Source organism: Tursiops truncatus, chromosome 7 (assembly GCF_011762595.2).
Source record: "Tursiops truncatus isolate mTurTru1 chromosome 7, mTurTru1.mat.Y, whole genome shotgun sequence".
Taxonomy (NCBI): domain Eukaryota; kingdom Metazoa; phylum Chordata; class Mammalia; order Artiodactyla; family Delphinidae; genus Tursiops; species Tursiops truncatus.
Window position 1 is genome coordinate 37981891 of NC_047040.1, and position 18118 is coordinate 38000008.

Here is an 18118-nt window from a genome sequence, read left to right on the forward strand (position 1 = left end):
TATCTCAAACTGGTTTCATAAATTTCTATCCTGGGATTGAAATATGGGGCTGTAGTTCACCCAGGGCTGAATGTGAAAATAAATTCTTCTTGACTTCACGGTTCTTCCTATAAAATTGCCAAGCTTGAGCAGTTACCAATCGTTTCCATGACAACCTCTTTCTGACTACAGTGGCTTGCGTTCTGGTTTTTCTACTAACTGATTTTTCTGTCTCTGCAATGTTTCTTGTGGTTTAACTAGGACAAAAGTATAGCATAGTATCCTTGTTTAGTAATGAGCACGTGCTGTCTGCAGGCTTTGAAATAGACACCCCAGATAAATTTGGAAGAACGTGCCTTCACGCTGCTGCTGCAGGAGGGTGAGTAGTTAATAATTTTAGTTGTTATCTTATGAACGAATTACTAATTCATCTTAACTGACTTAAGTTGTCTGTGGATCAAAGGCAACTTCTTTAGTAAAACGGGTAAGAACTCTTTCTACCAATACCAAATATCACTGTGTTGAATTTCCAGATTACTCGTGTGTTTGTTTTTCCAAAGAAAAAGTGTTAGCCCATCTCATATAGAAAATATTTTTTCTTTTGTTTTCTCTTCTCTCACTCTTTTTTTTTTCTTCTTATTTTAAATTGTAGGTCTTTAGCCTATAGAATATATACTTACTTGGTACCTCTTCCACCAAAAGAAAATAATTTGAGATTTGTTCCTAAGTTTTTCCTCTTTCGTTGCTGGAAGGTGGTTGATGATCAAGGGAATCCAGGGTTGAGTTAATTCATGTTCATTTACAGACATTTTGGTCCTTATTTCAAAACTGATTTTTAAGTCCTTATAATGATTAAATGTGAACAAAGGTCAAGAAACCCAAAGGATAGGCAAAACGTGAATTAATCCTTGCCTTTTTTTTTAAGTTGTAAAGAGAATTTTTCATCAGATACTCTTTTTCATATAAGTGGTTAGATTAAGGCTCTGATCAATATATTGTTGACATATGACCACACATTGGCCAAACATGGTTTCCTTTGGATGTCCTCGTTTGGATAAGGTGTTGGTTCTTAATCAGTTTCCTAAGACTAAGGAACAGCAGTGCTTCTCCATGTGTCAACTGTATATGACCAAAGGTATTACCTATTTAACAGAGGTGGATTGACTGTGAAGCTTTAGGGCCCTTTATTTGCATGGCTCCCTTCCAAAGTCTTGTATCTAGTTTTTTGGGTTTTTTCCCGGTACTCGGGCCTCTCACTGTTGTGGCCTCTCCCGTTGCGGAGCACAGGCTCCGGACGCGCAGGCTCAGCGGCCATGGCTCACGGGCCCAGCCGCTCTGCGGCATGTGGGACCGGGGCACGAACCCGTGTTCCCTGCATTGGCAGGCGGACTCTCAACCACTGCGCCACCAGGGAAGCCCGTTGTATCTAGTTTTATATTCATAATTTTGTTATTTTTTTTTAAAGAGAACCTCCTTCTCCTCACCCCATTTCCTCAAATTGTATGAACTTCCTGAGCCACGCAACTTGGATCTGTCTCTGTCTTTGATCCTTTGGCTCAAAGAGACAGGTGCTTTACATCAGCTGACATGTTACACCAACACATAATGACCTCATAAAGTTCTTATATTTTATGACTTAAACTAGTCGCTAGTTCTCTGCGAAAGGTGGCTATAAAAGGTGGAAGTGGGGTGGGGAGAGCCCTCCTCACGCTTATCATTAATGAGATCATTTTTCTTATTTAAACGATAATAAAGTCATAAATCCTAGGCCACTTCTTAGCATCCTAAGTTTAGAACAATGATGGATGAGTGTCTCTTTTTATGCCCCCATTGTAAAAAATATCAGACCTGTACAGAAAAGTGGCAACAAACCATTCTGGATTCATGTCTGAAACCCCTATTAGGATTAGTGTTTAGCTGTATGCCCTTCAATAGGAAAATTCACTTCAATGGGTTCTTTTCTCTCTACTAAACATGATTTATTGCTTCTGCAAATGACAAAGAAGCTTTGGAAGATCACTACGCTCCATTACATCATTTTCGGCCTTGGTTCTGCACGTTCATTTACCTAGATTACCAAGACAGGGAAATGCTGCTGTTTTATTTTCCATTAAGGAGAGTCTGGGTCGAAAATGGTTATCATAGTGAATTCATTCTGCCGTGATAAAAGGTAACGCTCATCCATTCTGGCTTATTGTTTAAAGGTGACATGAAATTATTCTAGGTTTAAGGGGTTGTTCCATAAACTCTTGATGGTGTTGAAAGAGAATTTTAGGGTAAATGATGAAAACCATCACTGAAAGGTTTCATCACGTAATAATCATTAAATTCTTTAGTCATGGAATTGAAAATGTTCCCTCAAGCTCTCTAACGTATTGATATATTAGCTTTGAAAAAGGAATTGTGGGAACTTTAGATCCTTACGATATGGCATTACTCTAATGTGTTCAGGTTATTTTTGTGTTAGCAGAATTTAAAGCTAGTTCTCTCATTTCATCTGGGCGTGCGCTCTGCAGAAAACAGCTCTTTCTGAAGATAGCCCAGCAGTTGACCGCCACCATCTTAATGATGTTTTCCCTGTCTTTCTAGTAATGTGGAATGTATAAAACTCTTGCAGAGCAGCGGAGCAGATTTCCATAAAAAGGACAAGTGTGGGAGGTATGTAAACAGGGAACTCTGCTTCAAGTGCCTAAATAAAAGGAGTGGGGAGCAGTCCATCTGGAAATCGTGTTATGTTGAAATGGTAAACAGCGAAGCTAGCTGGGGAGATTCCATTCTCAGAAGGAAACCCCTTCTACACCAACAAAGCAGGCACAAGGCACGAGGAAAGAATCTCCTCTCCCTGCTTCTGTTTAGAAGTGCCAGTTGTTTCTCTGATGCTTCCAATATATATATATAACTGTATCCATGTGGAGGATTACATATTTTATATGTGCATATATATTTGTATCTGTAAAATATGTGATTTCCCACATGGATATAGTTTAGAAAATTCTGTCTGTAGCAGAGTAGAACACTTCAGCCCTTCCAACCCAGAATTTGGTCACAAGATCTGGAGCACTTTATTGTATTTATTGAACATTTCATTTTGGGATAAATCTTTAGACACATTTAAAACATGAATCATAACTAATGAGAACCTGCTGTACAGCACAGGGAACTCTACTCAATGCTCTGTGGTGACCTAAATGGGAAGGTACCAAAAAAGAGGGATGTATATATGATTCTCTTCGCTGTACAGCAGAAACTAACACAACATTGTAAAGCAACTATACCCCAATTTAAATAAATAAATAAATAAAACATGAAACACACACAGGCCACCTATAGCCCCTTTGGCTATTGGGATGGGTCATAGAACTTTTCTTACTTTATTTGTCCTTTGCATGCATAGCTAAATCATGCCATAATACTAGCTGGTACAGGGAAGAAAACAGCACGAGGAAAGGTGGAGGAAGTGAGGACATGATCAAGAAAACCTCAGGTCATTCAGTTTGGAAACAGCATTAGACACATTTAGGGGAGAGAGAGAGACTTTATAAAGATAGACCAGGGCTAGCTTGGCAAAGTCTTCAATTCCAAACTAAAAAATCAAGGCATTGTTCACTGGGGTGGACTGAAGGTTTTAGTACAGGTTTGTTATATGTAGGTATTGGACCTTAGAAAATCCAGTTCTTCATTGATGCCCACTAAAAGTTACGTGGAAGTTGCATTAGGGCAGAGGAGGCCAAAAGGGGTGGTATTGCAAGAGTCCAGAGGAGCAGTAATGTAGACCTGAACCAGGATAGGCACTAGGAATGGAGAGAAAGGAGAGATCTACAGGTGGGTGGCCTTGTCTGAAGCCACCATCTTTGTAGCCTTCGTTGTAACATAAAGTCAGAGAAAGTCATGTGTCTTGGCCTCCACACTGAGAGCCAACACCCCTAGGAATACTGCTGTCTGTGCTGGTGTAGTGATGGGCGTCTGTTTTGCAGACTGAATGAAGTCATAGACTGCTGTTTGTTTTTCAGGACCCCTCTGCACTATGCAGCTGCAAATTGTCATTTCCACTGTATTGAGACATTAGTGACCACAGGGGCCAGCGTTAATGAAACCGATGACTGGGGCCGCACCGCTTTGCACTATGCTGCTGCATCAGACATGGATAGAAAGTAAAAACAGCCTTACTTCTGTTTCCTCTCAGGGTGGGCGAGGTGGGGGGAGGTTGCTAAGTTTTCTTCCTACCGCCTCACAGAGAGTGTGAATGAAGAATCCCTCTCACCCAGACCTGAAGGAGTTAGAATTGCTTCATCCCTAGCCCCGGGTTTCCCATTCTGCTCTCTTTACGTTTGATTAATATGTGTCACTGCACAATTACTTCTCCTCTCTGTTCTTTGGGTTGAATGCCAAGTGGAGCTGTCAAGCCCAGGTTTTCAATTCATTCAAAACCTGTCAAATTTTGTTTTGTCATATACTGCGGTTTTCATCATCACCACTTACACGCTTCATTTGCTGTAAGACTTACATTTGCTAATAAATACGTCATGTGTCAAAAATATCCATCTATGCATAATCCTGATAGTCTTCAAATGCAGCATCAGTATTTTAAAATAGGCACTGTTGTTCCAACCTGGGCATGAATACTCTTTCAGGAGCTGGAATACAGAAAGTTGGGTACCCTGATCATATGTGGATTCTAGGTGGCTAGGAATGGAAAGCAGAATCAAGTGAACCAGTTCAGGGGGAAAAGGTGGAAGAGGTACCCACAGTTTATGAGCCTGTTCTCAAAGACTTGAGGACCAGGCCTTCCTTCATAGGAATACTTTTCGGTGATCCTGTTTGGAGAACTACTGAGTTATTTGCTGCCCTGTGCTATGGAGTTGCTTCTGGGTCAGTACTAGCTCCTTTTCTTGTAGAGCAGTGGCGTTCAAATGCATTAGACAATGACCCACACTAAGCAATACATTTTACATCATGACCCAATACACACACTCAGATATATATGTTTTATACATATGTATGGAAAATGGAAACAAAGATTTCATAAAACCATATTTACTTTTGCTGTGTGGGATGCATTTTGATATACTTTTATTTCATTAAAAAAACCCTACTGACTTCAACCCGCTAAATTGATTTCACAATTCAGTAATGGATTATGATCCGTATTTCCACAGTTTGGAAAACGCAGCTTATTTTCCTTCATATAGTACCGGCAAGACTGTTGTAGCCTCAGGATCCCAGGGCCGCATGTTATTAATTCGACAAACATTTATTGAGCATCTACTATATGCCAAGCTCTATGCTGTTCGCTTGGAATAGAATGGGAGACAAGTATACTTCATCTGTTAAGAGCTGGCAGAGGAATCCTAGATAGTGAAGAATTGCTCTGGCTCATAAGGGGTGCTTAGGAACCCATTTATTCCTGGATAAATGAGATGCTCAACTGCCAAGGAGGCATCAAGGAATGTTGTAGAAGCCAGGGACGTTTAAGCTAGTCACTTTCTCTTTCCGTGGGGAGTTTAGAATACTCATGGAAGGGTGGGCAGCATAACTGCTGTCTTAATCACTGATACCTCGGTGGAAGTTTTAGGAAAGTCATGTTCTCAGTCAGATTCCTTGGGAGAGAACAGACTTACTGGATGGCCTTGGGGAGAACCACGTATATCCTCCATGAAAAATCAGTAGCACTTGCTTCTTTTGAGTCGGGGGAGAAATTGTTAAGATATAAACTGCACCAAAATCATTAGCAACTTTGCCACTAATTGTAATTTTTTTTTCTTTCCCTTATGCTGAGAAGTAAGACTATCTTAGGAAACGCCCATGAAAATTCCGAAGAACTTGAAAGAGACAGAGAGCTGAAAGAAAAGGAAGCTGCATTGTAAGTTTCTTCTCAGCTTAAGAACAAGGTGTAGTTACTGATGCTTTGTCTGCTGCTCTGGGTTGCGCATGGGCCAGCCTTACTATTTCGGGGTCTCACTTGGGCTCTTGCAGAAGTGATGTGGGCTTGCCTTTGTTGAAGAAGAAACTATTCTTTTAATATATCCTTCAAATATGCTGTTTTCACACAAGGAACTCTTTCTAAAATTGAAACCTTTGCCGTGACCATCACTGTGCTTGGTCAGCAGTTTTTAGGACTAGGTACGTTAAATACAGTTTCTCACTCTGCCATGTAGTATGCCTCAGGGGACATATTAAGCCTCCTCTGAGGGCCTCAGGCTCTCGTTTTGTGACCTGAGGGTAACAATTTAGCAGATTCTATGAATAAATGTTTTGAGATTTTGGTGTGAAATGCACCAGTCGTACTCTCCCCTTCTCCCCAGAAAACACCCATCAACTTACAAACAGCTCCTTGCTTCCTGCAGACAGCTGCTCTGTCACCCCTCATCCCACCTGCCCTGCTCTGGTGTCTGACAGAGATTCAGCTATTACTGTGATGGAGTGATTGCCAGCACCCAGGGCTGTGGATAACGGAACCCCTAATGCTTCCTCCTCTGAGAGCCCTTCGTGCACTGGAAGTGGCAGTGAGAAGGTTGTGCTCTGCCCAGTGCAGTGCCCAGTAGGTAGCTGGTGATCAGTAACTGTTTGTTGAATGAATGAACACTTGAATAACTGGTGCCCACAGTTTGTGTCCTGCCCCTGTGAGGCTCAGTGGATGTAGTGCTCTAAGAGTCTGCACACACACAGTCCTTAACTTGCTTATTCTCTTCTCCTGCTGTCAGAGGGACCCGTTTCTCTCTGACTTGAATGCTCATATCCACTCTGGGGTCTTCCCACTGCCCACTGGGCTCTCCTCCCATGTCCAGACCATTGTGGAAAGGTGTGGTTAGCAAGTGAGGCCCCAGTGCAAGTTGTGGGGACATAACTTTGACTGTTCCTGGGGTGAGCACAGGAAACACCGCTGTGAGTAAATCAGAATAACAAAGGTTTTGCCTAATAGTCCAAAATTAAAATAATGGTATTCAAATACTGTAGAATTTTAAGCCACCTCAGCAGACACTCCCTTCTCCAGTGAAATGCAAGCTTGTCCTGGGCCAGAGCAGCCCTCTCTACATCTGATGGAGAGGGAAGGAGCAGGAGAGGCAGGGGAAGGCAGGGACCAGCCTGCTGGAGATCTGTTTCATGCAATGAAATGCTACTCCCCTTGTCCAAATACACCCCTGACCTAATGCGCCTCTCTTGATTTTGCAGCTTAGGTGCCAAAATTACTAGTCAGGGCCCTGGATGGTAAAGAAGACAAGCATTCCCAGTTAAGACTGGATTTCATTTTCCCTTAGGAACAATGTGGAGAATATTCACGTTCTGTAGTATTGTTGTTATTTCTAATAGTACTGTTGACAGTTATAGTTCAGCTGTATTCTGCATTAAATAGCTCTTTGGGAGTAATCCCAGTATTTTCCAAATTACATATTAAATTTATCAACTGATTTTTAGAGTATAATCCTTTCAGAAGCTGGGAATTGTGTGTTCACTAGAATGCTATTCCTACTGAGTGATTTTATTTCAGGAGCCAAATTCAGTTTAAAATGAGTCACACCTAGGATTCAGTCCATGGACATTTAATTACAAAAATAAAAAAAGACTTCCTTTTAAGGTATAAATCACCAAAGACAGCCTGATACGTCAGCACTCCAATAATAGTTTGATTTATTACAGAGAATTTTATGGATGAATCATGTGATATGTAGGTATTTGGTTTAAAAAATTCCTCTTTCATCAGATTTTCTAGAAATTAAAATGTCTGTTTTCATATCTCTCTATGTGTGTGCTTTATTTACTCCTTTTGCCTTAGGTAAGTGTAATTTTAAGGTTTTTGAGTAAACTATAGAAATTGTCCATTGAGGTCTTATTTAATATACAAGCTTATATTTAGGATCTTACAGTTTTGATTTGAGTATGAAATTGAATCACCCTGGCCTTGTAGAGGACATGTTTGTCCCACTGTCACAGAAATAAAACCGAAATCGTGGAACGTTGCTCCCTGTCTAGGTCTTCCCTCTTTGACCAGCAGGATGGTCCCATTTGCAACACGCCCTGAACAGAACACATTACGTCCCCGAGTACCTGTGTCTTGGAGTCTGGGGCTCTTCAGCGGAGGTGGCGCCACTCCCCTTCCTCTTACCTATTGCAAAGATGGTGTTTTTTTCAGAAAAAATTACAACTGTGTCAGAAAAGGCTTTTATTACTTTAAATATTATTTAAAATTTTATTATTATAAAATATAATATTATTTTATTTATTTTTCCAACCTTTTGATCTCAGAGTCTCCAGTAGCAAGGTTTAAAAATAAACACCCCTCTCTTGAGGTTTATCCCATTGCAATATCTTGACCACTTCTTTATTATGCTGAGAACTTGTCTTTTGGATGTGGAGCTCTAAAACTTATTATTCAGTAATCTTGATGACAGGCAGGTTCTGTACCTTAAGATGAGAAGGGAAAAAAAAAAAAAAAAAAAACTTAATTACCCTCTAGTTCCTAAAGCTTTTCCTGAATTCTAGAATGGCTATTTTAAGCTGAAGGAGGGGACTTCCCTGGTGGTCCAGTGGTTAAGACTCTGCGTTTCCACTGCAGGGGGTGCAGGTTCAGTCCCTGGTCAGGGAACTAAGATCCCACATGCAGCGTGGCTTGACCAAAAAAATTTAAGTTGAAATAAAGATAGCTGCAGAAAACACACAAAAAACATCCAGTACATAAACCCTCATTGCTGCAGGATTTTTAAAGAAACACTTCAACTCACAAAGTGCTTTGTGGAACACTTATAATAAGAGAACATTTACATTAATTATTCCTTTTGGTCCAGAGATGTTTTCAGAGAACATTTACATTAATTATCCCTTTTGGTCCAGAGATGTTTTCTGAAATAACATCTCATCTTTATACTTACAGATGTCTAGAGTTTCTGCTTCAACATGATGCAAATGCATCTATCCGGGACAAGGAAGGCTACAATAGCATACATTATGCTGCTGCCTATGGCCACAGACAATGTCTGGAATTGGTGAGCTGTGTTGTCTTGATTTGTTCTCTCTCACACAAACACACATACACCCAAACCTGAAAATGCTGGTCTTAATCTCTCAACAAATGTGCCCTCACTGCCTAATTCAGTCCCCACGGGAACTCACCTGGAAAGATATTCTGTGGTAAGCTATTAAATTGTTTCCCTTTACAATATGTAGGTCTTTTTGTTCCATTTCTGCCCATTCTAATCTCAGAGCTGACTAACAATTGATTCTTTTCCGCATTAACTTGGACTAGGAATTTTAGACCCTGTTGTGGACACAGTTTGTATTTTGAAGATAATTTGGTTGTATCAAATAAGCTTAGTATATATTTCCAGAGTCACACTTAGCACCCCAATATCCAGTAACAGTGTCATAAGATGACTTACAGAACCATTAGGCACATGGGTTTGTTATAGTCCCACATTTGCGGTTTAGGAAAAGAAATCGGCAAGGGTATAACAGCAGAATTTACTGGAATTTCTAAACCACCCCAAATTTCAAACCCATTAGTGATCAAGAAACACTTGATTTGGAGTCTGAAACTCCTTTCTTGGTGTAGGTTACCAGATGCAAACTCAAATGTCTACAGGCACAGGAATATAAAAAACAAGTGAAGTGAGCCCAGGTGTGGATAATAGGGAGTGGTGGGGACTGTGGCAAATAGGACATGTTCTGTCTGAGGGGAGAAACAGCTAGTCAGCTGCAGCTGATGGAGACCAGATGGTACTGCAGACCCAGGTTTGCTAGAATTCCACTGTTTCAAGAGAAGCTACAAATCTAGACTTTTTGTGTGGAATTTCCTGCTTTGAAAACACTGGGTGGGTTAGAAAGAAAAATTATGGGTTTGTGGCTGAATCCTGACTGCAGGCCATCATTTGCTGTCTTCTGAGCACCACCCTTGATTCAGCTTCACCAGGATACATGGGGTATCCCAAACTCACCATCTCTGGTCCAATGATAGGTGCCACCTTCCTTACTGGACTCCAACTGTTTTCCTTGTTCTTTTAAAGGAGAAGCCCTACTTTTCAGAGTTATTTGAAGGTGTGTTTGGTGAAACACTTGCCCTTCATCAACTGCATAGTTTATTGAGAAAGGCACGAGGCAGAGAGCCCGCAAGCGATGGTGTGAGCGCCGACATAGAAATGACTCGATGCCCCAGTGAGGCCCTTTACCTTTGGCCTTGCTGCTGGTTTTTCAAATGGTTCCACTTAGGGTCTTTCTTACTATATTTGTTTTAACTATGAATGTGGGAAAATGTTCATAAAGATCACCCAGTTTGGAAATAAAAAGGTGATTATTCTGGTATTGATTTTTGTGACATTTATTGGTGAATTGTAAGTACCTTCATCATTTCTGCGGACTTCCAAGTCTGCTTTTCCTGAGGTTCTTGTGGATGATAAAGATTTCTTTGCTTGACCTTGGGGGTGGCATTTTTTTCTCTCTCCCGTTTTAATTCCATCATGGTTCCTCTTCCAGTTACTGTGGCTGCATAACAAATTACCCTCAAAGTTAGTGGCTTAAAACAACACTAATCACTTATTTGTTTCTGGTCAGGAATTCAAGTGTGGTTTAGCTGAGCAGTTCTAGTTAATACCCTATGAGATTACAGTGTCGGGGCTGGCATAATCTCAAAGGCTTCTTCTCTCATTTGTCAATCACGTGGGTAGGAAGAATCGAATTGCTGACGTTCCTTGGGCCTTTCTCTCCGTCTCTATGTGGTTCCTTTTTGCGGTTTTCTCTAGCATGGTGTTTTCAGAATAGCTGGATATCTTACCTGGTGGCTCGGGTTGCTAAAGGTATCTGCCCTGGGAGAGAGTGTGAGTGAGAGTGAGCAAGTAAAAGAAAGAGACCATATTACTTTCAACGATTTAGCCTTGAAGTTCACATTTCTGCGGCATCTGTTCATTGCCGCAGTCACAAAATCCAGAGGGGTGAAGTAGATGCCGCCTTCCAAGCGCAGGAGTATCAAAGAATTTGTGGACATATTTTTAAACCACCCAGTTCCATAGGAAGATGTAGGAAGCCAGTGAGGTCAGAGCCTTCTATAAACTGAATTTAAAGTAGAATCACAAGTGGCCAAGGGGCAATCTCTTATCTTACAGATGAACAAACCAAACCACAGGGGCATTTACTAGGTTGTCCAAAGTCATAGCTCTGGTCAGTAGAGGAAGTGGTACCATGAATGAGGATCCCTGATTTAAAAAAATATATATATATTTTTACCACATCATGCTGCCTTCCATTGCTGGTCAAAGCTCTACCACCATCCAAAGCTTTTCAACATAGGGCAAAATCTTGGTAGGACTTGGTTAAGATATAAGGCAGTAATCACTTCTTCCTTCTAACACCAGCAATGGAAGTTGATCTAGACCTATCACCTATCAGCAAATAGGATTTGTGTTTAGATCCCACAAAGAAAGGGGTGTGTGTGTGTGTGTGGGTGTGTGTATGTGTGTGTGTGTGAATCAGTGGCAGAGTGAAGGTTTACTACTGTAACTACCCGTATGAGCCTGCATTCCAAAGTTTACTTAAGACACAGCTGTCTTTAATTGGTTTTCTCTATGAAAACCATATGTCATCATTGGACATATGAACTCTTATTTCAAGGATTATTATAGTCTTGATAACTTGTGCTGTTTTAAAGTACTTTGGTGAGTTATCTTTAATCCCATAGTATAATAACTCTGATAAAGATTTACCCATAACACCTTTTTTTCTATGTAAATGATATATGGCACATTATTTTCCTTTTTCAGGAAAGCCCTTTCAGGGCCATTATTTCTGTTATCCAATGAAAAGGTTTTCTGTCTACAGAAAGTTTCACAAGTGCTATATGATAATGAAATTATCCCCTTGATTAGGTCAACACTGTGATTTACGAAGCAATAATGATTCTTGGAAATTATGTACATACTTGACATACAGCATTGTATAATTCTAAGGTGTACAGCATAGTGACTTGACTTACATATATTGTGAAATGAGTACCATAATAAATTTAGTTAATATCAATCATTTCATATAGATAAGAGAGAAAGAAGGAAGGAAGGAAGGAAGTAGAGAGAGAGAGAAAGGAAGAAAAAGATTTTTTCCTTGTGATGAAAATAAGGACTGCTTTTGAACAATAAGGGCTCTTTGAAGGGCATCTTTTCTAACTTTAACTTTCTCTCTCGACTAGGACCTCAGTGCACTCATGCTCCTTAAAACTCCCATTTCTTTGAGGACTAGGTGTTAGGAAAGCAAGCCACTTAACCAATATGCACTAGGAGGTACGTACCTAAGACTCACTACCACCATGCCAATCTTCTCCCTTATCTCATGACACAAACACCTCAGTCCTCCTAGCGGGTTATCTGTTTTACAAGTTGGTCCTGACTCTGTGTTAGATGCTAGAATTATGACAATGAAATACATGATTCTGGTAGCTCTGAATGGCTTACTTGAGCCTCTGAGCAAGAATTATTCAGGGAGACCTTTTTTTTTTTTTGGCCGCACTGCACGGCATGCAGGATCTTTGTTCCCCGACCAGGACCAGGGATCAAACCTGTGCCCCCTGCAGTGAAAGCACAGAGTCCTAACCATTGGACCACCAGGAGATTCCAGGGAGACCTTTCTTTAAGTCACATTTCCTAGCCTATGTCTCTGGCCTGTGGAAGGTGTGGAGAGAGTAAATGAGTATTTATGGCCCCTGGGCCTCCCGTAGCAGACCGGGGCCTTTGTGCTTTGGAGTAGCAGTAGGATTAAAAAAGATGGGTGGCATCAGAGACAGCTGATTTGTGAGGTTGGTAAAATTTGTCTTTTGCCTCTTTTCCCAGAGAGCAATTACTGTGATTATGCATATCATTAATTTTGATGCATATTTTATTTGACTCTTAGTGTGTGTTTACTTGGCATTCGTGGTTTACGGCTCCTGTCTGTGATCATAAGCTTAGAATTTGTAAACCATCCTTTGTGTTCAGTCCATTTTGCTATAATCAAAAGGGAACAGAAATTATTTAAGTTGTTTTCATTCTATTTCCCTTATATAAAGTACTATTGAATTCATTCAATGAGCAAAAAACTTCTAGAAAGTAGGGTGAACCCCTTAGCCTTGATAGAACAGGTTCAGAATTCTGCCACGTCTGGCTACTTAGGCCAGTGTTTTCAGCTGGGCTTGATCAAAGACGTACGTACCATGTGTGCAAGCAAAAATCTGCCCACAAGTGTATGCTGAGAGCTGTCATCAGTCATATTCAATTGGGATCAAAATATCAAAGTGGAACAGAGGAGACTTGGCTAATAAAGCATCTTGTGTCTGAATAAGACTTATGTTTGAGTGGAGGAAGGGAGTTGGCGAAGGAGAGCTCTGTGCCTCCCTTTTCCTTTATCTGGAATGCATTCTTACCGACTCTGGAGAGGAAAATCAGAGTCGTGCCCCTACTTGGAATTTGTGAGTTTATATGGGCACACTGTTTTTCTCTTACAACATTAAAAATTTGTCTGTGAAAGAAATATCTTTGTGGCTTTGTTACCGAAATGGAAAAATGTATGTGCCAGTATAATTACATAAATTATCTACGGAAATTTAGAGAGATTGTTTGAAAACTCTAGGCCTCTGATTAAATTCAGTCCAAGATTCTACCGTGCCAAATCGCTTGGAATTTGGCTGCTTCCTTGGGACCTTCTCTCCCTTTCACTGTTATGAGATAATTTGAACTTCAACTGGGAGAGTTTATGGGGGTGACAAACGCCCCTGTGTGTATATTCTAGGAATTTCTGGGATTCTCTGAAGACAGTTGTGTCTTGGGCAACTGAACACTGAAATTATGCTGCTTTTTAAATGTGTCTTGTATTTATCATGGGGCTTTAGGAAACCGTTACCACCTGGCTTTGCATAAGATGTACTCACATTGGCAGTGTCTAATTTAGCTTCTCAAGACTGAGAAAGTAGAATATAGAAGAGGGGTTTAAAAAAAAAAGAAAAGGAGAGCTACTTAGCAGTCAGCTGAGGACACGATGAAAACCCAGTGAACTTGAACCCCAGCCCCAAACAAGTCTCTGATGGCTTTTCTCTGTCCCCAGAGGTTCTGCTAAGAGATGGAACTGGGGGTGAACATGACCTCCCAGTAGGCGGACTTCCAATGGGCAGTGGAAACTTCAACAATGCTAGTCTTGTTTTTTCTTCTAGTTAATTCAGTTGAAGAGAAACATAAAATCTTATAGAGAACTCTCATTAAGGGAGGGAGCAGAGGTGTGGGCACAGATACTTTGATGCTGTTGGCAGCCTCCTCACTGCTGTGAGTAAAAATATAAGCCCACAAGTTTTGAATCAGAATTTGGATGTGAGTCTATGTTCAGAACACTGGAGTAGACAATATTTTATGACAAAATGTTCCACTTATCTCTTTGTAATAGAGCAAAAAAGAAATTTTTTTGGCTTTACCATGAATGAATTTGGCAATTGATGAAAGAACCATTCAATAGGTTGTATTAAAATAAACAATTTCAGTTTCACCTTCAGTTGAGTGCTCAGGACAGTGGAGCCATTGCCCCCACGTTTCAAAGTCAGGTACTAGTTCTCAACCCATGGCCCCCTTGCCCATTTAAGAGATCAGAGAGCAGATTTCTTTGGAGATAGTTCTGCTTCACGTCCCATCACCACTCCCCTGCCCTTATAGCGCGGGAGAAATCCTCATCCCAAGCCCAGTGAGAGAAGCTTCAAGGAGATCGCTTGGAAATCTGATATGAATTCCACACACTTTAGGGGGCTGAGTGGACTGGCATGTGATGAATCTAAAGACTGAATGGCTCTGATTAGAGCTTGCTTGCTGGGAAGTTAAATAAAAAAGAGGGCTGTGGTTGAGAAATACTCTACCCCCACCAATGATAGGTCAAGAGTGTATGTTTCCCAATGTCCAAGTGTGAGCCAAGGGCCAGAGCTGCCCTGGAGTTCTCCTGGCTGCGACTCAAGAGGGCTGCCTGGAAGTATGGGGAGGTGTAGGATGCCTGGGGTTGGGGAGAGGGGAATGTGAGCTACCAGCAGAGAGGGGCAGCCACCCGGGGAAGTTGGGAAGTTGTTGGAGAACCTAAATAAGCATCCGAGAGACAGTTTTAAACATCTGACCCAGTCAGAGGATCACTGCCAGGAGGGTGCCAGTCAGTAAGACCATTGTCCCTGTACCCTTGGTGTCCTCCTTTTCCCTCTTCTCTTTAGTCCTGAGGGAGGCAGAGGCAGCCAAGAGGGGAAAGGAGGAGGAGAAGCCATAGTCTGGGAAAGAGAGAAGTCAGCCTTGTCTCCTTCCCCACTGGGGGAGGTGGAGAGGAGCTTCGGTGCTAAAAGGCATTCAGGGTTTGAATGTAATAACAGACATTAACAGACATTGTAATTACTGACATGAAGTTATGTAATAACAGACAATAACAGACATTGTAATTACTGACATGAAGTTATGTTTGTGACTAAAGTGCCTGGAGAACTTTTTGTTATTTGTTGGAGATTTTATCTGAGGTGGCAGGAAAAGAAGTAGTCTCATAAAGATTATACCAGGTATCGGAAAGGGAGAATAAAGTTATTGTTTGATTATACCCCATGACTCACTGGTTCAGGACAGAGTCACACATTTAGAGTCATTATTTTAGGAAAGATTAACACTCAGCTCTAAAGAAAAAAACAAACTTACCCTTTAAATACATGCGAATTTAAATATCAACTTTATAAGACATAGGTTCTAGTAATGCCAAGCACTTATCACACTTGTGAAGGGTAAAGCCTGACTTAGTGATAAAACTTAAATGCTAGTTTATAAGTATTATGGTGACTATCCTGTTAGGAAGGTATTTCATAGAATCCACAGGTGAGAGAGAAAATGAAAATGTACTGTTCTGTAGCTTGGCCTTTCCTGTAGATTTGATTACTTCCCAACACCAACTCCAAATTTTATTGCAACCTCTCCTTTATTTATTTTGTTTCAAGATCTAAAAAGCTGTACTGATGCATCAAATTGGTATGAAGACATCTACAAAATTAACTTTACACGCACATACACATGTGTACACACTTCCTGTAATTTCTTATAAATAGCTAGTTGGCACTAAGGGCTTCAAAGAAGAGGAATCATTGCTCCTGATATGGGAGCTTTAAGGACTCAATGATGTAGCAGAAAGGAAGATTTCTTAGAGAATATAACTTAAACGTTAGCCTAAAAGAAGTTTATCTGGCCTTCCTTCTTTCCTTCCTTCCTTCCTTCCTTCCTTCCTTCCTCCTTCCCCTCCATCCCTCCCTCCTTCTCTCCCTTCCTTTCTTCTTTTCCTCCTACGCAATTACAGACCCATTAGGCAGGCCTGAGGAGGGTAGGAAGGCAGTCCAGCTGGGGCCCAAGGAAAAGGATATCAGGAAAGCAGCCCAATAAAGATTGGAACTTATTCAGGGAGAGTGTCCTAAATGTATATACACTAAACAACAGACTGTAGTATGTATGAAGCAAAAACTGATAGAACTGAGAAGATGGAGAAATCCACAAGTAGAGTTGGAGACTTTAGCACCTCTCTTTTAACAATTGATAGAACAACTAGATAGAAAATCATCAAGCGTATAGAAAAACTCAACAATACAATCAGCCAAGATGACCTAATCACCATTTATAGACTGTTCCACCCAGCAACAGAATGCATATTTTTTTCAAGTGCCCGTGATATCCTGAACCATAAACCAAACCTCAACAAAACTGAAAGAATTGGAATCATATAGAGTGTGTTCTCCCACCACAATGAAGTAAAACTAGAAATCGATAACAGAAAGATACCAGGAAAATCTCCAGTACTTGGAAATTAAACAACAGACTTCTAAATAATCCACGGGTCAAAGAGGACATCTCAAGGGAAATCCCCCAAACTACACTGAGCTGAATGAAAATACAACAAATCAAAATTTGGGGACACATATTAGTGCTGAAAAAAATTGTAACACTAAATGCTTACATTAGAATAGAGGGAAAGTCTCAATTCAGTAAGTTTCTACCTCAAGAATCTAGAAGAAAGCAGAGCAAAATAAACTCAAGATAAGCAGAAAAAGGAAATAATAGAGATAGGAGCATAAATAAATAAAACAGAAAACAATGGAGAAAATCAATGAAACAATGACCTGGTTTTTTGAAAAATCAACATGAAGTAGGGTATATTACTACAGACCTTGCAGACATCAAAAAGATAATAAAGGAATATTGTGAATAACTCTACGCAAAGAAATTTGACAACTTAGGTGAAATGGACCAATTTATAAAACAACACAAACTACTACAATTTACCAATATGAAGTACTGATCGTTTGAATAGTGTATTTTAAAAGTTGAATTTTAAAACTTTCCCCAAAGAAATCTCTAGGTCTAGATGGTATCACTGGAGAATTCTACCACATATTTAAGGAGGAATTATCACCATTTCTACCCAATCTCTTCTGAAACATAGAAGAGGAGGGAACACTTTTTAATTCATATGTGAAGCTAATACCCTGATACTAAAAGCAAACAATGGTAGTACAAAAAAAGAAGTGTATGTGTGTGTATATATATATATATATATATATATATATGCAAAAAAATCCTTAAATATTAACAAATAGAATTCAGTAAGAATTATATACCATAACTGAGTGGGATTTATTACCAGGAAAGCCTATTTTGATATTTGAAAATCAATGTAATTCATCATATTAACAGGATAAAGAAGAAAAATCACATGACTGTGTCAAATGCTGTAGAAAAAATGTTTGACAAAATTCAACAGCCATTAACAATTTTCAAACTCTCAGAAAAAAAGGAAAGGAGGGGAACTTCAACTTGGTAAAGAGCATTTAACAACTTAATAAAGAACAGCTAACATTGTACTTAATGGTAAAAGACTAAATGTTTTCACCTGAAATCAGGAAGAAGGCAAGGATGTCTGCTTTCACTGCTCCTACTTGACATTGTGCTGGAAGTTCTAGCCAGGGCAATAGGGCAAGAAAAAGCAGTGAAAGGCATAAAGATCAGAAAGGAAAAAAAAAAAACAACTTTACCTCTTTGCAGCTGACGACTGTCTACATAGAAAATCCCAAGGAATCAAGAAAAAACAACTAGAAATTATAAATGATTTCAGCAAGGTCACAAGATGCAAGACAAACACACCAAAATCAATTGCA

The 18118-nt window shown here is 40.2% G+C and overlaps 1 protein-coding gene across 9 annotated transcripts in view; it reads left to right on the forward strand.

Moving 5' to 3' along the window:
- ANKRD44 (ankyrin repeat domain 44) overlaps positions 1–18118 on the forward strand; it is a 317342-nt gene that overhangs the window by 224263 nt on the left and 74961 nt on the right. For 5 of the 9 annotated variants that reach the window (XM_073807446.1, XM_019939220.3, XM_033859922.2 and 2 more), the window contains exons 12-16: positions 241–358; positions 2569–2637; positions 3990–4130; positions 5759–5839; positions 8846–8957. In XM_073807446.1, coding sequence (XP_073663547.1) covers positions 241–358; positions 2569–2637; positions 3990–4130; positions 5759–5839; positions 8846–8957 — 521 coding nt within the window. The remainder of the gene's footprint in view (positions 1–240; positions 359–2568; positions 2638–3989; positions 4131–5758; positions 5840–8845; positions 8958–18118) is intronic. The other 4 variants (XM_073807441.1, XM_019939221.3, XM_019939222.3 and 1 more) reach the window with 1 other exon arrangement.